This window comes from Echiichthys vipera (genome assembly GCF_963691815.1).
Source record: "Echiichthys vipera genome assembly, chromosome: 1".
Classification (NCBI taxonomy): Eukaryota; Metazoa; Chordata; class Actinopteri; order Perciformes; family Trachinidae; genus Echiichthys; species Echiichthys vipera.
Window position 1 is genome coordinate 36,262,731 of NC_139826.1, and position 24,912 is coordinate 36,287,642.

The 24,912-nt window shown below is 43.5% G+C and overlaps 1 protein-coding gene across 4 annotated transcripts in view; it reads right to left on the reverse strand.

The window, feature by feature from the left end:
• nav2a (neuron navigator 2a) overlaps window positions 1–24,912 on the reverse strand; it is a 108,866-nt gene that overhangs the window by 22,099 nt on the left and 61,855 nt on the right. For 2 of the 4 annotated variants that reach the window (XM_083916018.1, XM_083916015.1), the window contains 9 exons: window positions 17,797–17,926; window positions 13,707–14,025; window positions 12,790–13,513; window positions 11,343–11,562; window positions 8,051–8,328; window positions 6,660–6,725; window positions 4,601–4,645; window positions 3,934–4,094; window positions 2,415–2,597 (listed from right to left, as the gene is read on the reverse strand). In XM_083916018.1, coding sequence (XP_083772144.1) covers window positions 2,415–2,597; window positions 3,934–4,094; window positions 4,601–4,645; window positions 6,660–6,725; window positions 8,051–8,328; window positions 11,343–11,562; window positions 12,790–13,513; window positions 13,707–14,025; window positions 17,797–17,926 — 2,126 coding nt within the window. The remainder of the gene's footprint in view (window positions 1–2,414; window positions 2,598–3,933; window positions 4,095–4,600; window positions 4,646–6,659; window positions 6,726–8,050; window positions 8,329–11,342; window positions 11,563–12,789; window positions 13,514–13,706; window positions 14,026–17,796; window positions 17,927–24,912) is intronic. The other 2 variants (XM_083916016.1, XM_083916017.1) reach the window with 2 other exon arrangements.

A 24,912-nucleotide genomic window follows, 5' to 3' on the forward strand; every position in this document is an offset into this window, starting at 1 on the left:
TTAGATTTAATGCGGCCTGGTTTAAATCTCATCTCTCAGCCTGTGAAAGATTTTTTTTAACTACACAGACCTGAATTGGCAACAAGAGCTGTGACAATGGCTTGATTAAGTCGATCAGTCTTTTGACAGATAATGAATTGGCAACATATTCTAATAATTGATTCATTTTTTTATTCATTTTCAAGCAAAAATGTCAAATATGTCCCGGTTCAAGCCTCTCTAAGGTGATGATTGCAACTTTTCTCTCTCATTTATATGACAGTAAACTGAAAATGTTTGGGTTTTGCATTGTTGAACATTTCAAGATGTTTTATAGACAAAAGAATAATTCATTAATCCAGAGAATAATTTGCAGCGTCATTAAAAATGAAAATAACAGTTAGTTACAGCTCTAGAACTGACAATGAGGCTGTTAAAATGATGTGATTTTGGAGATATTCATTTGATCTTCCTTAGTGTGCGGAGGACAATAACTACTATTGTATTTTATTGCGATGTGTTCCTCTGTGATCTTCTGTGATCCTCGTTTTCATGGAGCCACAGTCATTTTGAGAACATTTGCTACTTTTCTGTTAAATAAAGTTCATGCGCGGTGTAAAGACCTAACAGGTGGAGTTGTATTCTTTCTTTCCTACAAACATTTTAATCTCAGAATTGTTATGGCTGGTTTGCCCTGTTTGATCTATTATCGATGATGCATGTGTACGTGTTGCATTGAGACCCTGTACTCTCGTGTACTTTCTTTAACCTCCGTTGTCCGTAACATTCTGCAAAACTGACGCCATATTTAGAGCAGTGAGGTAAGTCCTCGTGAAAAATTGTAATATAAATTGATTTGGAACAAACGCCCAGAAAACTGCAGGTTGCAACTCTTGGTTCTTTTAGATCAAGACTGAAAACTTTTCTGTCTGCCGCTGCTTTTCAGTTAACTGCACTGTAACTAACTAACTGTAACTGTAATCTTTTTTACATTTTAAATGACCTTTTGTTTTTGAAATCTTGTATATGCTTTATGCATTCTTTCTTCCCAATGCTTTTAATGTTTTATGTAAAAGCACTTTGAATTACCTTGTTATTGAATTGTGCTACACAGATAAACTCGCCTTGCCTTGTACAGTTTTTACAGACAATCTCAAAATGTATCATAAATTACAGAGGAATAAGATGCCATTATAATCACGATACTATTGGTGTGAGTTATCATTTGATTCCCACCTCTAGTTTAAAGGCTGAGCACCGCGTAATGGTAAAAAAAGAAGGCTTTTATTCTTTGATGTTGTTTTATATACTGCTCAAGAATATCACGCAGGACATTGCTTCTTCTGAAAGTCCCTAAAAACACTATGAATGTGCACGGAGAGATAAATACATGACCTGTCAATAAGTCTGCATTGTAAACATGGTTTCTACAGACACAAGGAGAAGATGAGCGTACATAAAGTGAAGAGGTGAAGAGGATGAAGTGACAGTGTGGCACGGTGTTGCTCTCAAACAGGACAGGTCTGACAAGTGTTGGGTGGATGATGTGACTTTTGTCCTGTCAGCCAAACAACGGTCGGGTAACTCTACACCCCAGCAACATACACATGATATACACACTAACTCTACGTCCTCGCAGACCTAAACGCTGCGATCCGACACACAAACAAAGAGAGAGAAAGTTATGTTGGAGGTTTCTTGTATGCTGTCGCGTCGCTCTCACGCCTCTCACTGCGATCCCTGTAATTATCTCCTCCTCTGAAAGGGAAGACAGACTCATGGAGCTGGGAAAAGAGAAATGTGCTACTGGGGGGGCGCAATAATAACACGTTTGTGTCTGTGTTTTTGTGCATGTGCACATTAGGTGCTTGCTACCTGTGCAATTTGTATGAAAGCTTCACAATACAGAGGAAAGCTCTGCTTGAGACAAATGTCTCTTAAAGTTGGATATACGTTATGCACTCTCAGTCCTAGTCCTGGTTTGTTCCTCTTAATCAAAGGCGCTGTGTTTCTATAGGCCTGAGGATTGAGCAGACTCCAGCGGAGCAACCTCGCCTGAACGGGGAGTCTGCCTGCTGGTGGGAAAAGTACGGCAGGGTATTTTTCCCAATAAACAAGCTTATGAAAAAACAAAGCTGCACCAAAGCTGATTATGGATTTCTAAGGGGATGGAGGGCTTTTCTTAGAGGAGCGGTTGTAATCCGCCCTAATGTTCTCTAAACAAATGGAATAATAACTCTTTTGGCATGGGGATGTGGAATAAGGAAAGGGAGGCTTCATAGGCTTCAGAGTCATAGAGAGACGGGGGTGTGCAGGTCTTGAAAAAAGGATTACACTGTAATTACAGATTACAGCAAACATCTGAAGAGGGCCAGGACTCACACAGAGTCACTGAATATTCGATACACATCCCTCCTTCTCTCGTCTCCTCTTACCTTCCTCAAAGCCGTCCCTAAAGGAGCCCGATCTGCTCATGGTGCGAGTCTTCTCATCGAGCGACATGCAGGAGTTCCTCAGACGGTTGTCGCTGCAAGGGTCGTAGGAGACGTCCTGGTTGGTTAGGCTGTTGTTGCGCAGACCGGCGAGGTTGATCTGAGCTGCCGAGGTCGGGCTGGATGCTGTGAAATAAGATATAAGACCAGTGAGGAATAGATTTCCCATCATTGATATTTAGAGCTAGGATACAGGGATCATACAAATCCAATGTTTATACAATTAAAAATTCTCAAATGCAATGAATTACGAGAAGTTAGCCTTCTCAAAACAATTAAGAGGAACTGAAGTCTTGAGTTTAGAATCAAACCAAAGGAAAGAAGCATCTCAACTCAAGGTGTCAGTCTGTGGAACAATTTAAAGAGTGAAATTAAAACTTCTCAGTCATTCTTTATTTTCAAGAAACGTGTAAAAGCGCTATTATTAGAGACATATGATGATGCTATTTAGCAGAAAAGGTGAATTTTTATTTTGTATTCGTTCTGCAAAGTTGACATATGTTAGCGCACTTTTATCATTATTTGTGAAATGCTGACAAGGGGCAGACATTATAAGTTTATCTTCTTTCTGCTCCCTTTCATTTATTTTCTAAAGAATGAAATAAAAATGAAATGAAAAAATGAAGAGCTGGGCAATATGGCCAAAAATCTTCTATCCCAATATAAGGCATTTCATATCTCAATAACAATCTATATTGTATATATTGCATATATCATGTTTCTGGTAACTCAATAACTTATTAGTCTATATGAGATAACCACATGTTAAAGCCTATTTTTGTATATTACCGTGTTAATTAAATACTTGAGGAATGAAAAAGAACAGGGTATTTTCTCATTTTATTAAGAACTTTAGTGCAAAATTAAAGAAGTGAAAGTGTCGTCCAATTGACAGAAATCAGTTCAGCAGCTGTGTTTTTTCTGTGTAGCAATAAAAAGCTACAGAATAGTAAATACAATAGACATTTTTATATCTTTTTGACACTATATATTGTCATATCACCCAGCCCTACTGGGTGGTTTACTGTAAAGTCAGAAATGTCAGAAAACTGTGAAATTCTTTCTTCATTAGAATTAAAAGAGTCTGAGGTAACTCCTTCAAATTGCCTTGTTGCTTTAAAAATGTATTAAATAATTAATCGATCAATTTTACCTCCACCCACTGATAATATTCAGTATAAAAACATGACTAGAGCCAGAGAGTTAAATCAAATTAAGTTTCTCTCACTGAAAAAATGGTAAACCCCTTATTGTCAACAGCGTGATGCTATTTGCATTTAGTTTGGAAAGTATTATTTCAGCCAACAGAGAACAAATGTACTGTGTGATTGAGGTAAACAGACGTGGAGTGCTGGGTTTTGGCTGTGTGTTGTGTGTGTGTGTGTGTGTGTGTGTGTGTGTGTGTGTGTGTGTGTGTGTGTGTGTGTGTGTGTGTGTGTGTGTGCGTGTGTGAGGGTCATACCAAGCTGTCCAAAGTTGAAGCGAGTGCCTGAGGGGGAGGTGAGGCTGGAGCTGGGGGAGAACGGGGAGTTACTGGCTGATTCCTGCAGCCCGCTGGTGGAGTGGGAGCGCAGCCAATCACGGGCCTCCTCGTGGCCGCGCAGCTGTGGAGACGGACCATACCTACAGGAAGTCAAAGAAGAGATTCAAGTGGAAGCGGGGACACGGAACAGAACTGGTGCAGTGTGGATTTTGTGCTTTTACAGGACAAGATGATTCATGATTTTTTCTGATGCTTTTTTTTTTTTTTTACAATCAGTGAGGTGGATTTTTTTCTCTCAAGCAGACAGATTAGTAGCTGGGATCTAACAGGATGGATCAGACACCGAAACAACAAATTACAACAGCGTGAACATAGACTGATTCTCAGCTGTGAGCAACAGAAACTGAGGGGGGGGGAGCAGAAAAGAAGAACAGCTGACCCCTAACGTCAGGCCCGCTACAGCACAACACAGTGACAGCTCTGAACGACCACAAAGTGACATGCCTTGTCACGGAAGCGCCACACACAACAACACATGTGCCGTGCGCACAAGCCTCAAAGAGTGAATGTAGACGCAGAAACAAAAGAAAGACAATTTGGTGAACCGGTGTGTAAAAAGCGCACCAGCGGGAAGTGAAGTTAGTACCTGAGTCCTTTCTTAGGCAGAGTGTTTCTACCACAGTGTGGCCCGCTGTGGGAGAGAAACACTTCAGAGGAGGAAAGCAAAGGAGGCAAGGAAACATGTGGCTGCATCTCTCAAACACTACCCAATATTATTTTTAACCTGCAGAGATATCGTTCTTATCGGCAGCTCGACTAAAACACTGCACTCGGGGTGTTCCGATACCAGTTTTTCATTCCCGATAATCTGCTTTCTGCTCATATCGAGTACCGATCCAAACCCATGTATATTGTTACTATCACTATCCCTGTATGGATTTGATATGGGTATTATTGTTGTTGTTGAACAAATACATACAGAGAGTAAATGCCATAGACAGTCTGTTTATTATCTAGTTTGACAGTCAGTCAAAAGCGGAAAAAGAACATTAAAGGTTGAATATGGAGAATGAGCAGAACAGCACCATCTAGTGTCTCAAGTTTGTAGTCGCAACAACAAAAAATACAAGAAGAAGAAGAAGAAGAAGAAGAAGAAGAAGAAGAATTCCTTTATTTGTCCCGCAATGGCGAAATTCAATTTTTAATAATGATTCCAGGAGTCGGGTTGCCAGGTTGGTCAGACCCGGTCCAGTAGCCTACAGGAGACCGGAGTCTGTTTGAGCCTGTTTGAACCCGTCCCCTCCGGCAAAAAGCACCATAAAAACAAATATCGCAGAGGAGTTTGACTGACAGTTACCGTAAGCCGTTACTGATGTTACCAGCAATGCCGACCGCGATTGGCTGGTGCAATGTAAACAGAACGTCATTGTCAAACCCATCAAATATTAATTCAGACTAAATATATATATACAGTACAGACCAAAAGTTTGGACACACCTTCACATTCAAAGAGTTTTCTTTATTTTCATGACTTTGAAAATTGTAGATTCACACTTGAAGGCATCAAAACTATGAATCAACCCATGTGGAAATATATAGTTAAAAAAGTGTGAAACAACTGAAAATATGTCTTATATTCTAGGCTCTTCAAAGTAGCCACCTTTTGCTCTGATTACGGCTTCGCACACACTCTTGGCTTTCTCTTGATGAGCTCCAAGGCAACGCAAGACATCCCACTTATTGAAAACCATTTCAGGTGACGACCTCTTGAAGCTCATCGAGAGAACGCAGAGTGTGTGCGAAGCAGTGATCAGAGCAGAAGGTGGCTGCTGTGAAGAAACTAGAATATCAGGCTATTTTCAGTTGTTTTACACTTTTCTTGTTAAGTACATATTTCCACACGTGTTAATTCATAGTTCTGATGCCTTTCGTGTGAATCTGTGAATAGTCGTGAAAAGAAAGGAAACTCATTGAATGAGAAGGTGGGTCCAAGCTTTTGGTCTGTACTTTATATTTTTAAATTCTTTCATTCTGTGCCCCTCAAAACGCCCCGTGGGTGCTTTATTTATTTATTTTTTAATAAAGATTCTACATATTCAACCTTTAATAAACTATTTTAAAGTAATTACGTGCTATTGGATCGTTGCACAGACTCGGGTGCTCTCTGATAACAACACCAGCAGTTCGGGGAGTATCAGAGGCGTGGTATCATTGGGTATCGGAACAACTCCACAAACAATTATCTATGTTGCCAGGTAATATCTAATTTTACCCAGTCCTATAATTCTTTTGAACAAACTCAGAACAAGTTAGAAGAATAAAACAGATTTTTTTGCAGTGTAAAATGAATCACAAACACCCTTTGCCCATGCTATTGGGTAAATCTGCCCATACAAACTCTACCACCAGGTGGCAGCGTGTGAGCACTAAACAGAAACGGAGCAGCTGCCCACTTCCACACAGACAACCTCACATCGACACGCTCTCATAAATGTCCATTCACACAGGAGCTAGAGGTCCTGAACATAACCACCACGGGCTACCACACAGAGCTTCACAACTCCACACAGACACCATAAAACACAACACGCTGCCACACACAGCTTCTCCCCGTGGCTCTCTGTGTGGCAGCAGGTGGTGCTTTAATAAGGAAACCTCCACAGCTGTCTCACCAGAAGCCTAACACTGCACACAGGTACATTTACCTGTCCTGCTTCCGAGGTAGTGTGTTTCGGCTGAATATAGGGCTAGCGGAGGGGGAGGAGAGGGGACTGATGGAAGACAGGAAGGAAAACGCACAACAGAGAGACAGAGAGAGAGAAAGTTTTAGAGAATAAAGTCACTCCTTCAGAACAGAGGTCAACTGGGAGATTCTTCGCCAGTGAAGTTAATAAGAAATGGGTGATGTCATGGCCTTGAAGCTTCATCTCCAGATGCTATTAAGTTTCCCTCTGAGACATTCCTGTCACATGACACAGACAACCTGTCAGGATGGAATCCGCTACAATGACCACAATTACTGCGTAATCGGCCGAGGACGCCACAGGATTTTGTTTCTCTGTTGAAACGTGGACAGGACGCAAACAACAGGCGACACCTCGCCGCCCATGCTTTGACAATCATCTCAATTCTGGACGCTTCAGAAGGGATTGGGCAGGATTTTAAACATGGCCAGAGATGGAAGAAGTACGGTCGTTAAACTTCGGGGAGGCAGTTTATTTTTAGCGATGTTCGGCAAAAAAGTCCAGAATAATCTCTCATCAAATTGTAATTGAAGTGTTCTGAGAGAAAACTCGACTTCGGCAGCTCCTCTTGGCTGTTTTCAGGATTTAGAAAATCTAGCCTGTGACGGGAGACTCTGGTCAATCACAGGTCATTTTAACCAGGAGAGAGAGAGCGTTCCTATTGGCTCAGGACAGAGAGCTGCAGGAGGAGCGCTCACTCTGCTTCTTTAATGCTTTATACCTACTGCAGCTTTAACAGACAGCATCAGCAAAATCTAGCCAGGTATGAAAAAAGTGCTCATTGTGCAGCACGACACCTCAAAGAATTATATTAAATGCATTCATTTGCAAATTAAGTTATCCCTGTTTTAATTTAATGACTAAATCCTGTTTTTTTTGTCCAATCCAGGGAATATCAATCAAACTGATGTGTTGTTATGATAGGAGATCTTTTCATAAATAATGTTTTTTTATTGTGCACTTGAGGAAATATCAAAGTAATTAGTAATATTTACCCCTGAAATGCATGAATTAAAAGTATTAAAGAAACACTAAGAGAAGAAATAGAGCATTCGATCTTTTTCGTTTTCGTTGAACTCATAAGCAATAAATGCACCCCTTGCTCAGTTCAACATACTTACTGGTTTTACTGCTACAGTCTTGGCCAGGCTAGCTTATAGTGGCTAAGTAGAGACTGTATGCAAGGAACCTGGGAACAACCTCATATACCACACTGACGAAGGCAAGACGCTGTACTGGAAGGCAGATGACAGCCTTTTTGATGTTTTTATGGAAAAGTAAACAAGGTTTATTTTAAAGGAAGAAAAAAAAAAGAACGAACACCCAGAAATTCCCCACGTGTGTGTCCTCACCTCTCAGACATGCCGGTCTTGATGCTGCTGGTGCGGCCCAGAGCGGACAGAGTGTCCTCCCTGTGGGTCCCGTGGCCGGCGCTGCCCAGGCTCATGTCGATGGACTCGCTGCTGGTGTGCATGCTGCTGACGGAGGGGTATCCCATGCTGCTGCCTGTCCCGCCGTGCCCGCCCAGCGTGCTCTCCCTGCTCTGGGCGGAGGAGCTGCTGAAGGTAGTGCCCCAAGTCAGGCTGTTGGAGGGGCCGGTGGAGGAGTAGACTGAGCCGGGACTGGAGGCCTGTGGAGGGACGGAGAGGAGGTTATTGTTTTCAAAAGTCTGTCTTATCCAGTTCTGAAATTCTGTGTGTCACATTCACCTCAGATGGTCCCACTGCATGGACTTCAAGTCATACCGTGGAAACAACATAGACGCCACAAAGAAGATGTGATGTATTGTATTGGTCAGTGTTTATACAACACATCTGTTCCCAATGTTTAATTCCAGTTTGGAGCTTTATATTAGAGATTTGGACTTGTTACTGCACCTGTATAGTCCCTAAAATCACTAAAATATGTATTTACCTGACTTGTTATCAGGTGATTGCTTATAAATAACTTTCATTAACTAATCTAAGTCAATTTACATGGATAGAAACGAACCTAATACAATATTACAAATTGCATGTGAGCAAAAAATCGATATGCAATACATGGATGAGTAAAAAGTGTACTACCATAGGCCCAACATTCACTTTCATCCACAATGTTTCTGAGTAATATTAACGGTGGTGTGTGGGGTTAGCACTGTTGCCTCACAGCGAGAGGGTTCCTGGTTCAAACCCCTTCTGTGTGGAGTTTGCATGTTCTCCCCATGTCTGCGTAGGTTTTCTCCGGGTTCTCTGGTTTCCTCCCAGAGTCCAAAGACATACATGTGTTAGGTTAACTGATGACTCTAAATCGCCCATAGGTGTAAATGGTTGTCTGTCTCTGTTCGTTTCTATGTGTCCTGTGATAGACTGGGGTCCTGTCCAGGGTGGACCCCGCCTCACGCCCGATGTCAGCTGGATTCGGCTCCAGCGACCCCGACAGGGACAAGCGGATGAAGATGAATGATTAAGGCAACTTGGTAAGCCAATTTAAACTTTTGAACCTATGCTTACTGCTTAAAAACAATGTCCTGTGAGTCACCTTCTGATGAGGACATAGTCTGAGTAAATCTTATGAATCATGTGAGAAGGTGACGGTGAGTTCATGACTGAGCATGCTCGCACTCTGCTGCTCTGCTGCAATATCTAGCCTACAGTTACATTAGTCAAACAAGTTCCTTTTATAGCCGCACTTCCACTGAACACGCTCATTAGCACTTCAAGGAGTTCAGTAGGTTTGCGGTATTAGTCAGATGAGAACAAAATCATCCTTGTGTCCCCGCCAAAGCCTTGTCATTAGCTCACAAACGCCTTCAACACACACACACACACACACACACACACACACACACACACACACACACACACACACACACACACACACACACACACACACACACACACACACACACACACACACACACACACACACACACACACACACACACACACACACACACACACACACACACACACACACACACACACACACACAGCATCTCTAAGATCAAAAGGTACATAATCATTTCTAAACTGAAAGCCAAACTTCTGGTTTGACAGCTGACCACAAACCTTCTAGCTGAGTTAAATTATTTCTTATAAGTTGAATTATAAGAAATGTGATATTATTGTATATGATGTTAGTTGGAAACAGTAATACATGTAGTGTCACATAAGAGTATACAGCAATGCTCGAGGCTTCGTAAGCTAGCGTCAGCATGTTAATGAGCTCACACCCACAATGCTCACATGCGGATGTTTACCAGATAAACTTTACAATGTTCATCCTCTTAGCTTTGTGGGTTAACATAATCAGCATTCAAGACAAAGTAGAGCTGATGGGAATGTCTTTGTTTTGCAGACATGGACAAAAATAATCTAGTTTTGGCCTGATGGCACACAGTTGCTGATTTACACATCCAGCAGTCATGGAACAATATTCATTCGGAGTTGTGTTTCCATTCCTTAAGATCTGTTTAAGGATCTGCTCTTGAGCGACTAAATGATGTTCACCAGTTAATCTCTTTGGCTGAGCTGCTGCGGCCACAAACAACACTGAGATTAGTCCGAGTGAACCACAACAGTTACGTTGTGCACCAGGCAGCTGAACAATGAGCTGAAACTCACTCTAAAGCTCCGTGAAGCCTGAGGGCAGCGGCAGATTCAAGTGATAATTACCTCCACCAAGGAGGTCACGTCTTTATTGTTTGTGTGTTAGTCTGTTGATTAGCAGCATGACGGGAAAACTACCTGGCCCCGTTTTCATGACACTTGGTAGAAGGATGCACCATCGGCCAAAGAAGAACCCGATAACATTTGGAGTGGATATACAAATTATTTTTTACACTGTTCTCAACATTGCAAGATTTGTGTTGCATTCATGTGATGTCAGAAAAATCAGAAAAATCACTTTTCCACAGGGGAAATTCACACTGCATTAACAGTTACATAGGGCATGCTTTGATGGAGGTCTGCACTCTTTAAGTTCCCTTCTTGTTCTCTGTAGGTTCACTACAACAAGAAACCCCTTTCACATTGTCTCACTGCCTTCACATGGTTTGATACAGTGGTGTTATTAAATTATTGATTATACTTTAAGGAATCACACCCGAGTTATTACAGAAGAGGTCTTACTGAGTGGGACACGAATGGGCACACATTCATCGAAATCCTTCCAGTAATTGTTGTGATATCACATGTTTCTGGACCAATGTTGCGGGCCGACCGACAGGCCGACATTAGCGCGGCTAAATATAACTCAAACTTCAACTCCAAAATAAACCCCAAAGAAAAGAAAAAAACCCTCCTTTGATGGTAAGTAATGGGTGGTGGGCAGCGGGAGAGAGTGTACAGCTAAAGATAGCCGCGTAACTAATGAATAAGTAGCTGCTCCCGTGACTTGGTTCTAAAGATAAACCCGGCTACTTCGGTCATTTTAGAGGAAAGATTAAAGATTGATCTAAAAGCCAAATATTAAACAAAAACAACTTTACCTAAGCTTCATCATACAACTGCTGTCACTGACTAGACCCTAAGCTTAAGATGGAGAATCACAGGCCGCAGCTCGTGGTTGATTTTGTTGTTATCTACGCTCCCATCATTTACAGAGTAAGTTGATTGACAGAATGAATCCATTGTCTCCATTATTTTATATGTTCTCGCTCACCTGCTCGCTGCCCAGGGTCCCCATCCCTATTCCCTGCAATCTGCCTCCAAACAGCGGGCTGCTGGTCTCGCTGTCCACGCCTCCCAGTCCTCCATCGGGGGACTCCAGCAGCGTGCCCACATGGTTCATGGTTGCGTGGGGGTTGGAGATAACAGTGGAGTTCTTCATGTTTTCAGGCGTGGTGACCGGAGCCTGTTTACTGGGCTTCCCACCGAATAATCTGGTGGAAAATCAGAGAGGGGAGGAAGGGTGAGAACTGGGACCGAAGCACCCGTAAAAGAGCATGAATAAAGCAGGATGTAATACATATATACATCCCATAATCAATTAATAAAGGGAGCAATGTGCTAGAAGAAAAGGCAGAATGTAAAAATGAACAATATATTAATTTCAAGACTATAGAGGGAAAAAAATGCACATTCTGTCTATCTAATGTTACCTTAAAGGAGAATAATATTATATAGAGATATATGATTTATCATTGTCTAAGATTTAGAAGTGTCTACATGCACTGCCTTTCTAATGCATGTTGTGTACAATTACAAATGTAATGCTAAATTATTCTACATTGCTTCTAAATAAAGTTTGGAGGTTGAAGTTGCTGGAAGCCATCCTTTTTTTGTGTATAAATTTAAATTTAAAACTGATGCGATTGCAAGAAGAAAGGTCGTGGGGTTACAAAAATCATTAAGAGACGTCCCCTCCAGGGATTATGAATATTAACAGCAAATTAAACAACAAATTTGATGTAAATATTCATGTTCTGTTCTGGATCAAAGGAGCGGAAAAGCAGAGTGGCTGAGTTCCCCATCCTTAAGGTCCCGCCACAAACAGGGTAAAAAACACCAGAATTATTCTTTACTTTGCAGCCTGGAAAGGTAGAGTCAGTGCTCACACGCACACACACACACTTCTTTGCTAATCCTGGGTTAAAGCTAAATGGCAGCTACGATGACTGGAGCCGCGGTGGGCGATAATGGCAGCACACAGCCTCTTTGAAGAGTTATCACTCCCTCACATTAATGAGGGCAGAGAGCTGAGGTAAGACTCAGCTCCCATTACCCAGCACCACACCCACCCTTCTCCATCCTCCCCCCCCTGCACCGCCAAGGCTGAGGCTTGGCAGCTGATCAGCACAGCTCAAAGCCTGCCTTTCACAATGACCTGGTTTAACTGCTTGCCTGTGTGCGTGTGTGTGTTTGTGTTTGTGTGTGTGTGTGTGGGGGTAAAAGAAACAAGCCCATATGTGTGTTCCTTACTCACCACTGTTTATCATTTACTGTGTCTGCTCGATTACTGTCTTTCTAGTGGCTTCTGTGTGTGTGCGTGTGTGTATGTGGGTAAAGTCAAGTCCATACAAGAAGACACTGCTCAGTATGGCTCATTAGTTAGACGTCATCATGTCTGCTGACAATACAAATGATGTCCTGTAAGTGTGCGTGCTCACCTGCGCATTGTAGGTGAAGAAACTTGCTGTCTTCCTGTCAGAGGAACAGTTGCTGCTCCCCCACTCTGTATCACGACTCCGCTCCTCAGGTTGTCGATCTCAGAGACGCCCTTCTCCCGATCCGTCTGATTGGCCAGCAGGCCTGCCGAGCCGTTGGCCTTGGTCATGCTGATGGAGTTTTTCCCGTGAGACGTGATGGAGAGCACGGCGGCCTCGATGCTGCTGGTGGAGGAGCGGTTTCCGTTGCGGGCGGCTGCTCCCGAGCGGCTGGGTCTCGGCAGGCTGCGGTACTGCAGAGTGGAGCGGGCGCTCATGGGGAGGTAGGCGTCGTCGTGGTGACCCAGCGCCGACCCCCCATCCTGCCCACCTGCCTTCAATCCTCCTGCAAGTGAGCGTGCCCCATGTTTGGGCATCTTCCCCAGGGTGGCTGAGCCACTTGTGATGGTGGCGCCGCTGGCAGTAACCATGGTTACCATCCCGTGGCCCTGCTTCTTGAAGCCGAAGGTGCTGGTAGGGGTGCGTGAGGTGAGCGTATGCGTCTGGGAGTGGGGGTCTGAAACGGTGTGTGTTAGGGCGTTTGTCGTCGACGTGCGGCCGGTGGGGACTGACTGTTTCTTGGCCTCATCGCCGCTGCTACGTCCTGTGTCTGAGGGCGAGCGGTGAAGGCCGTTAGAGCGGGGAGAGAGACGACCCTTTTCTGACACTTTGACGTCATCTGTCTTGCCTTCAGGACACACAGAAAAAAATCATCAGGGGGTGATATAATGTATGAGCTCCGCTTTTTAGGAGCTAATGGTTTCATTTCAGAAGTGAGCAGACAAAGAATGATGAGCAGAATACAAGTAAATTTCTATTAATTTATTCATTTAATCTATCATTTATTTATTTATATTATGGGAAGTGAATGTGTGTGTTACCTGAAGTGTGGGTCTTGAGGCCGCTGGAGTTTGTGGAGCCTGTGCTACTGGTGCTTTTAGTCCGGGGGGACGTCACCCCCACCTGAGTGCTCATGCCTCTCCTCCAAGAGCCTGTGTGGGACACAGAGGGGGTCTTCCTCCCCGAGCCGCCCTTGTCGGACTCGTCAGAGATGTCGGAGGGGTTCCGGCGGCTCCACTTTGAGCCCGTCTCCATCCTGACCCCGCTGTCCGACCCGCCGTCTGGCCTCTTCACCTCGTCTCCTGACCAAGCCTGGTGCACCACTGTGGAGGCCGAGTGCTTCTCTGCATCCGTCACAGGCTGGAAACACACACACACACACACACACACACACCCAGTAGGTCAGATTTATTACTGCTGAAGAAAGCGTCTTTTATGAGACATTGCCAAGTGCCTCTGAAAAGCACTCCATTTTATGACCCAAGATATCATGCTGTGTAATCCTGCCAGCGTCCACACCACCATCACCATCTGAGCAGAGAGAGCTGTCTTAATTTGGAATGTCAGAGAAGCATTTGGGCCACTTTTGTTGTTGTTTTGTTCAGTTTTTGAGAAAGGAACTTGTACTTAAAGTCAAATCTCCAGCATAGACTGTATAAAATATGGATATAGTCTCCGTGATCACCCAAACTTAAAACATACTGAAGGCAAGCTAGGCCCGAACTATAAATCTGTTCTAACTTTACCGAGGATTTTGTTTGTTTTAAATTAAATAAGAGTATAACTTAGCCGGTTCCCCAAAGCCTCATTTCCCTAACAGTAAATTACAGCTGTTTGAGGGTTTACGGCTGCTTTTAAGTTGATTCTGCCGTTGCCAGGGCAACGCGGAAAGAACGCAGCGAGCGGCTCTGCTCACAGAATTTAAAACGGACCTAATCAACCTGCACAGAAAGGCTCCTTTGTGCCCTCTTTTGTTTTTCTTCAGCACCTCGATCTCTGCCGTCATAATGGACACACGTCACATGACGACCGGCTCCCCATCAGCCACAATAACGTGAGTCAGCTGACATTGTTATCGTCTCGGCGACCACTTTCCTGGTGCGTGGTGGCTCTTATAATCAGCGTTACGGGGCCAGAGTCAACATCAGCTTAAGCGTCGGGAGCTCACAGCTGTAGCCTCACATTCTTCTTCGACTGCAGAGGAATGCTGGGACACAATGAGGCCAGGCGGAAGGATACGGTTGCGTCAGTTTACCACTTCACACATCTAGTTTGCATTTCGTCCAACTGTTTCATGATGTCATACAAAAATAGACTTTTTCTAAGACTCACAGACCTAATGTGGAATTAACTGTTGCCCCGGGTAATCTCTTCCTCTGAATACCCCAAACAAGGCCCCACTCGAAGGCACCAAAACAGGCTCTAAATAAAGTCCCTCTCAAAATGTTTGAGGGATTATTTACTGGGGGAAACTTCCAGCCTGGCATCACCGGACTAATTCACAAATGCATATTAGTGCATGTGGAGAGTGGAGAGACTAGTCTGAATTTCCGATTGCCGAAGCGTTCGGGTCAAGGGTGCAGACCAACATGACATTACATCGATTTTAAGGTTCTTTTACTAGTTTTTAAATGTCTTAATGGTCTCGGGCCTTCTTATTTATCTGCAGGGCTTTTACCCTCGTGGACCCCGAGGTCCTCCGGTGCTGGCCTTTTGACCATACCACAACTAAGAACCAAAACACATGGGGAGGCGGCATTCAGTTCTTATGGCCCCCGGTTGTGGAACAGCCTGCCGGAGAACCTCAGGGCTCAAGACCCACCCTTTTTAATCAGGTTTTTACTTTTACTGTTTTGACTGTTTTATTCCCTCAGTTTTTATCTTCTATACCTTTTTTATCTTATTTTACTGTTTTAGCCCCTCAGTTTTAGCTTCTATACCTTTTTTTATCTTATTTTACTGTTTTCGCCCCTCAGTTTTAGCTTCTATACCTTTTTTATCTGATTTTACTGTTTTAGCCCCTCAGTTTTTAGCTTCTATACCTTTTTTTAATCTTATTTTACTGTTTTATTCCCTCAGTTTTTAGCTTCTATACCTTTTTTATCTGATTTTACTGTTTTAGCCCCTCAGTTTTTAGCTTCTATACCTTTTTTATCTGATTTTACTGTTTTAGCCCCTCAGTTTTAGCTTCTATACCTTTTTTATCTTATTTTACGGTTTTAGCCCCTCAGTTTTTAGCTTCTATACCTTTTTTATCTGATTTTACTGTTTTATTCCCTCAGTTTTTAGCTTCTATACCTTTTTTATCTTATTTTACTGTTTTAGCCCCTCAGTTTTAGCTTCTATACCTTTTTTTATCTTATTTTACTGTTTTCGCCCCTCAGTTTTAGCTTCTATACCTTTTTTATCTGATTTTACTGTTTTAGCCCCTCAGTTTTTAGCTTCTATACCTTTTTTTAATCTTATTTTACTGTTTTATTCCCTCAGTTTTTAGCTTCTATACCTTTTTTATCTGATTTTACTGTTTTAGCCCCTCAGTTTTTAGCTTCTATACCTTTTTTATCTGATTTTACTGTTTTAGCCCCTCAGTTTTAGCTTCTATACCTTTTTTATCTTATTTTACGGTTTTAGCCCCTCAGTTTTTAGCTTCTTTACCTTTTTTATCTGATTTTACTGTTTTATTCCCTCAGTTTTTAGCTTCTATACCTTTTTTATCTTATTTTACTGTTTTAGCCCCTCAGTTTTTAGCTTCTAAACCTTTTTTTTAAATCTTATTTTACTGTTTTAGCCCCTCAGTTTTTAGCTTCTATAGCTTTTTTATCTGATTTTACTGTTTTAGCCCCTCGGTTTTCCAGTGTTTCCTCCGGGGGGCCGACCGCACCGGGAGTTGTCTCTGGTCCACTGATGCCGCTGGTGCCCAGCCATGTCCCCTCAGCAACAGCTAGTGTATGTGTATGTGTCTGTGTGTGTGTGTGTGTGTGTGTGTGTGTGTATGGCTATGTGTGTGCGTGAGTGTGTATGTCTTTGTGTATCTCTGTGTGTATATTTGTAGGGGTGGGAAGTTCGGGTTTTCATGGTGTTTCTTTGTTGTTCATGTTTTGCTTTTATTTTCTGTGAGGCACTTTGTGCTACTGTCAAAGTATGAAAAATGCTGTATTAATAAAGATTGATTTGATTTGATTTGATTCACACATTCAGCTGACGCTTCCATCCAAAACGACTCACAATAAGTGCATTCACCCATGAAGATACTACCCAGAAAGTGCACGAACGATGCAAATGCATAAAACTTATCAGACGAGTGACCTAAAGTGACACATTTTTGAGAGAAGTTTATTTTAATGCCTCTTACGCTGTTAGATAGATCTACAACCAATTAGCAACGACCCAACGTACTGTAGCGCTGACCGACACATGCAGACTTTGGGGTGATGAACTTCACAAATTACAGCAAATGTGTTTCTGAAAACATTTTTGAGGAGAAATAGGCGACACAGTAACAGAATCCGGATTCACATTTGATCAGCGCCGCCTAGTTTGATCTGAGTTTTGTGAGCCTGGTGAGCTACGCTGGACTGAGAACACCAGCTCCTTTCGTAACTATGACGATCCACATGAGATAAACCGTTGTGATTAGCTTCCCCAGGATCTGGCTGAATGGGAGAAGGGCCAGACGTCCCTGCCAGAGATTTCAGACATAATCTCTGCAGATGCGCTTCCAGGCTAGGAAACTTTCAGCTGATACTGAATATTCACCTCACAAAATGATGATGAAACAAAAAAGCATTGTCACGTTTAACGTCTTCTAAAAAGGTAAAATGACCTCTGAACTCCAACTGTCACTGACAGAATTTCATGAAAACACAGAACTTTAAAACTGGCATTAAAAGGAATTCAAACGTATGTCAGGTGTATGAGATATTCTGTGTGAGTGTTTTGGACATCACGCTTTCCAAATAAAAAGGTGAGGGGAGAGAAAGATTTGAAGGGATATTTTACTCTAAACTTAACAAATCCAGATGGTTAACCAGCTTGGAATCAGCAAAATGGAACTGGCTATCCCAAACCGGCGGCACAGTCATAAAGAAAGTCACGTTCTTCTTAAACACGGATGTGTGTGAATAGTCTCACCTGTGCGTTGAGGCCCTTGCGTTTTGCAGCAGGCGTGTTTGAGTAGGAGGAGATGGAGGAGCTGGTGTTGATGTCATCTGTGTCGATGTTGTCGCTGATGCCGCTGCTCACAGAGCTGCTGTCATCCCAGCTGGAGAGAGAGAGAGAGAGAGAGAGAGAGAGAGAGAGAAACAATGAATCTTTCAGAGCATGAGGATGGGGAAGTCCACTTGGAACCACGTTTCATTCCTCTTTGAAGAGACGGACATTAAACTCTGGTCAGCAGACAGTAAGCACTGAGGTGTGATTACTTTTGACACCATGAAGACGACACATGTGCACGCTCTGCATCGGTCGGCTGAACTCTTTATAGAGACATCTTGGAGATGCAGTGACATGTACTCTGAAATACTTAAGAGTTGGTTCTTCTATCCTTCCTCTTCCTGTTTCCTATTTGCTGTTAAACACAGATGTGTACACATGCCTATGGATGCATACCCGATGTGTCTACACGTAAAACAAATATTCTCTATACTATATTTTACAAGGATAGTGAGTATGCAGTTCTCTGCTTTGTTGTATTTCTTGATAAATGGACAGAACGACTTTTGTATGAAAGAAAAGGGAAGAAAATATTGTGTCAAACGGAAATAAAATTTGAAAAACAGAGGAAGATGGATCCGGCTTCTCAGACTGCCTGCTGATTCTCTTCCTTTCTTCTCCATCTGAACTGACTTAAGCTTGGGTACAAACACACACACACAGACACACACACACACACACAGACACACAGACACACACACGCACAAACAGTCTGAATGGGGCTGTCTATCATATGAACAAAGGCTTGTCAGAGGGGTGACATCACAGAGTGTGTTTGTGTGTGTGTGTGTGTGTGTGTGTGTGTGTATATGTGTGTGTGTCTGAGTTGTTCAAACAAACCCATCTGAACGGAGCAAACACACCCGGAGTTAATGCTGGATATTTGTCAATATGCGCATGTGTGTGTGTGTGTGTGTGTGTGTGTGTGTGTTCATCCACTGGGAGTCTGTGGGGGACAGGAAGCCTGGCCAGTTGGCAAACATCACTCTGAAAGGACCAGAGGGAGGCTGATGGTCATGGCCAGTGGGCACCAGAGGACATGCGCACACACACACACACACACACACACACACACACACACACACACACACACACACACACACACACACACACACACACACACACACACACACACACACACACACACACACACACACACACACACACACACACACACACACACACACACACACACACACACACACACACACACCTTCCTATCCTACATCAGCCAGTGTTTCAGTTAAAGATGACTTTCATTATTGATTCCGCTGTTGTTTATTGATTTGTCAGTGAACCGATCGCTTGTTTAGTATCAAATAAAATGCCCATCACGAGTTCTCAAGAGGATGTCTTCAAGACAACTGTGTTACAAACTGTCCAACGTAAAAAAAAAAAAATGTATTCAGGAGAGAGACAACCTCAAAGTGGAGTAGCTGGAACCAGGTTACATTTCACTTTCAGCTCGATGAGTAACTTTAATATTATGGATTCATTCACTTTTGAAACTCTTCATTACCAATACAATACGACACATACATAACTTTTTCCAACACCTTACAGTAGTATGAGCAATATGAACATGTGTTTCTATGCAATCTGCTTTTTAACTTAACAAAACACTTCTACAAAACTTCTACATAGACCAAGTATCCAAACAACTATTTTGCCTGAGTAAATACAGAATAACATGAGCAAAGTTTCCTCACTAAAAACAAGGAAATACCTCAAAGCCTCCCAGGAAGCTTTCAATGCCAACTTTGGATACTTGATGACACAGAAACATTTGACTCTGGACTAAAAAAAGCACCGACGTTCAATACTCAGCACTTCAATGATCACCTCCCATTCATCATCCATCTGTCAAGTTAGATTTACAGATGAGCAGGAGAACAAGTCAATGCAGTGATGTTCAGCAGCCGAGTTGGAAGCCCTGCACGTTTCCCACCAGCCCATGAGCTCAACATCATAATTACAGTTTATGAAAAAAAACAAAAAAACTATGATTGGTAAATGGCTGAAATCCCAGATTCAGATTACCATTATCAGCTGTTCCCTTGGAAGATTTCAAGCCAAAATACATTCGCTGCCGTTTTAAACAACCTTGCTAACAACGTGACGAGCAGAGACAGGAGGGAAACATTAACTTCCTTCTGGATTTTCAACCGGCGGCATTAATCGAACAGCAGCAGAGCGGAGAGATGAAAGCATCCGTGGAGCGGACGAGCTGAGAGGTGCTGAGAGATTTAGAGTGACCACAACCATCTCAAGGGAAAGTCCCACACTCCCACACACACACACACACACACACACACACACACACACACGCTTACACACACACACACAAAGAAAAATATAGGTATAAATAGAAACAGACAGAAACAAACCCACAAAGATCTCAGTGCTTCCTGAACACAGACTGATCCAAAGTCATCAGTACTACAAGTTTCACTGACACACTTACGCACACTCACACGTACACACACACATACACACGCATGCATCTACCTGGTAAGGGTGCCTGTGTTGCCGTGGGAACCAGAGCGCTGAGGGAAAATGCCAAGCTGGACAGAGAGCTTCATGACTTCATGCCGCTGAGAGAGTTCACACACACTAAAGTCTCTCCCACTCCCTCTCTTTCTGTCTCTCTCTCTCTCTCTGTCTCTCTCTCTCTCTGAGCTTTCTCAATGTCTCTCGCCCTCTCTCTCTCGCCCTGGCAGTGTTCCTAGATCGAGCTCCTTTGTCGCTCGTTGCACTGATGGTTCATCCCCCGGGCACTGTTCGTCTCTCTCTGGACTAACATAGAGAGAAACCGAGGGGGGGGAGAAGAAGTAGAGGGAAGGACCTGCCCCGCTGCTGGAAACATGAGCCTCCCCCGGGACTGTTAACCACTTCACTGCTGCAGCCACACCGCTAATAGACACACACAAACACACCCCGAGCCCTAAATAAGCCACTTCAGTCTAACACGACTCAAACGGCAACACAAGTCGAAGCCACATGATCACGGACAAACTCCCCCTTGAAAGTGAAAGACAATCCTCGTCCTCCACTGTTGCTTTCCTGTGTGTTTCCCAGCTATGGTTTGTCTGTGTGCGCAAGACTGCAATTTCCCAGACAGATCCACCCTGACTAACTGACAAGCCAGTGCTAATTAGAGATCAGGCCGAGCGGCGTGGCCCAGCCCACAGCCTCCCGCTGGCAAAGCAACCCGCCAGTTAACCACCGCTGAGCCCTTAACGGCCAATCACAGGAGACGGAGACGTTAACTGCGGGCGGCCCCCGGGAGGACATGGTGCCAAGCACAGGCCGACAACTAATAGGTCATCACACTGAAGGGCGGACGTGAATTGCTCTTTCTCCTCCTCTTCCTTTGTGTTACCCTGAATCTTCCAGTAGCTATGAATTTTAATTCTTCACAATGATACAGTGGAGGTGAATGGGATTTAGGTTCTGGTGCTCACAGCAATGCGACCTGATTTTGGGTGAACTGACCCTTTCAACCAGCATGTGCAGTTAAAACATTGTGGGCAAGCTAAGACTTCACTCTCTCTCTCTCTCTCTCTCTCTCTCTAAAGAGGCTAAAATGCCTGTAAAGCTGTCAGAGAGGACAGTTGTGGAGAAGGAAAAGTGACCCAAATGAAGACATTCCAGAGAGGAACCTCGCCTCTCGCCCGGTCCCTTTAGAAAGCTCTCTGCTCTCCCAAAAGGGTCAGAGTTCAGAGGCCAAACCTCCAAGGAGAAGAGCAGAGCGGGGGAGACAGGGGGACCAATGAAAAAAAAGGGCTGCCATGTGGGCCAGCCAATAGGAGTGTCTGGAAGTGTCCTGAGAAAAAGCGCCCCGGTCGTGTTTGTTTAACTTTTCTTGTGTGCGTCCCTTAGGACTGTGGTCGGCTCTCCGGGTTGGTCGGTTGGCCCGGCAGTACTGTAAACCCCCCTCCTGACAAATACGCCCGACGCTGGCACAGGCACACAGGATCGGTGCCGCAGAAATGTACACACAGACATGCGGCCACAACAGAGCCGTGAAGCAGAAGTAAGGGGATTTCCTGTGTTTGAGGGGCGACTACTGGTCCTCACACTGCAGCTGGATCATATAACCCCAGATATCTGTCTCTGTCCACACAGACAGACACACAGACAGACAGGGGGAGGAAGAGACAGGGGTCTTGACTTCATCCGGAACATATCAGCACCATCAGAGACATGCAAATCACTTTATTCCGATCGGGTTTGCATAACGGAACGTGAAAAACAAGTTCTCCTCATGGGGGATAGGCCATAACACAACATGATTTGAGCTTGATATAGTTTGAGTTACCTCAACAATACCTGATTTTCAGTACCGATATAAAACGATACTTTTTTATTGCCTAACTTTGAGGGACATGAATATGTTTCTCTGTTATTTTTTATTTAACAAAACAAGCCAAACTTCTTAAACTCAAATGTCATCCAAACACAAACAGCTCAAACCACTGTTCCTCCATTAAATAAAGTCTAAAATTGCCAAACATTTGAAATAAATAAAACTATCTGATCAAACAATGCAGGAATGTGATGACAGCTTTAGATAAGTAATCAGTGTTGAGGTTCGATATCCAGTCCAAGAGACAATACGATCAAATTGTGTATATGTTATCTTGGATAACATATACTGTGATATTGATTTTAACCATAACATTCATATATATATATATATATATATATATATATATATATATATATATATATATATATATATATATATATTTCAGGACCGAAAGAACAAGGTCGCGGGTACAAGCGGCCAAAATGTGTTTTCTCAGGAGGGGGGCTGGAGTCTCCCTTAGAGATAGGGGGCGAAGTTCAGCATCCGTGAGGAACTCGGAGTAGAGCCGCTGCTCCTTTGCGTTGAAAGGAGCCAGTTGAGGTGATTCAGGATCATCTGGTAAGGATGAACCCTGGGTGCCTCCCTAGGGAGGTGTTCCAGGCACGTCCAGCTGGGAGGAGGCCTCGGGGAAGACCCAGGACCAGGTGGAGAGATTAGATCTCCACACTGGCCTGGGAACGCCTCAGGATCCCCCAGTTAGAGCTGGTTAATGTGGCCCGGGAAAGGGAAGTTTGGGGTCCCCTGCTAAAGCTGCTGCCCCCGAGACCCGACCCCGGATAAGCGGTTGAAGGTGAGATGAGATGAGACACTCATATATGACATTATTCACCATACTAGCTGTCTGTCACTGTGAACAAATGCAATTAAATGTCTTTTTATCTCAAACGACAAATTCTGCCTTTTCTTCAGAGCATATCTTATGTTTAGTGCTAACTTCCAGTAGACAATATAACAATTCAAACATACTACACACATTTTTTAAATACAAAATACAATCCAGTAAATAACAGATAAAAAGAGAAATGCCGTTTAGTGTTTAAAACAAAATGCTACGTGTTCAGATATAACTTTCATATGCAAATTAGACTAACTGTATTTTAGTGCAGCAGGAATGTTTAGCAGCAACATGACAGAACAGAAAAATACGGCAGCAGATGTTTCCCAAGGGAGAGGAAAGTTGTTTTGTCAGTTTAACTGCATCACAGGGAAACACACAGATTTCTCACATCATATCTGTACTTGCAGCTGCTCTTTGCCCCCGGGGTTGAGAAAAGAATATTTACGTGTTGAAGGTGTTTTAATACTGTAAATACAAGCTCTTGGCTATTTAGATTTGAAGCATGATATGATCACAGGTGTCTTTATTACCTGTACTGGATTGATTTAATGTACTGTTTTTGAGATGAAACAGATGGGAAACTTAAGAAGCAACACATTATTGTAGCCAGATATCACTTATGCCTCATGGTTCACACACAGACGTCATTTTAAGGTCACGGGACACAGATTTTTGAAAAACTTTTTTCAGTGTTGTCGTGTAGAAAACTGAGTTTTTTTGCTGTAACATCAGAGTGAGCATGTTTAATCTCCTTTGTGAGGCTTCACAAATGAGGTAACATTTTGTGCAATGGCCGTAGTCGCCGAAATAGTGCTGGGTCCAACCTTTTTACATGTGTACACATAAACGCACGGTTACTCTTCCACCATATTGATTAACAGAGGAATCAGAATGAGCTACGGAGCAATCGACGCTCCTTTGCGGCGGGGTAGCCTCCAGGAAGTAGCTTTTTTTCTGGTTTCTGATCGGCGAACAGGGCTTTAGGGTTACGGTTATATCGCTGCCTGTTGGTTTGGCACGTTCTCGACAGCACCTTTATGTGTTTTGGGGGTTTTCTTTTGGACAGAGATGTTTTTTACAGTGCTTGTTTGGAAAGGAGAACCTGTGGAGAACCTTAGTACATGTGGACTACAGGTTCAGCTCAGGGGTATTTTTCAATCAAGGTTCTATTATTTGAACTATTGCTTCTTTTCACAAAAGTAGCAATAGTTAGTACACTAAATGGGCATAGTGTGATGGTGGAGGCAGTGAGGGGGACGCTGGGACGGGACCTGACACATACCAGGCCAGGGCCCAGGAACCGCGTGGTACGAAAATGACACAGCTGTCCCTGCACTGACGAGAAATGACAGGACGGGACTGGACAACACACTCAGGAATGTGTGTGTGTCTCTCTCTCTCTCTCCTGTGTCTGGTCCCATTGTCTTCTGTCGTTGGGAAAACATTTGCTATCTGCACTGAGAGAATTTATCAAAGCATTAAGATCCCTCTGGCTGCCTCTCTTTCACACAGATTTCCTCTGACTCGTCTTTTTCTCTCTCGTTCTCTATTTGGTGTGTCAACACGCGCTCCCTTTAGATTCGACCGACTGACCCGGATCCACAGTATAAAAACTCTTCACACACATGCGGCACGCATCGCCGAACACAGACACGCGACACCGTGCTCCGCATCCGCTCGTGCAACCAACGGCGAAATTTAAATGACTGCTGGGACAAACATGTGGAATTTCTCACGTGTGTGCAGACACACTACTTAAACACACACGGCATACAGACCGGCCTATTGTCGCCTCAGTGCTGGAATGAAACACGAGGCTCTAACT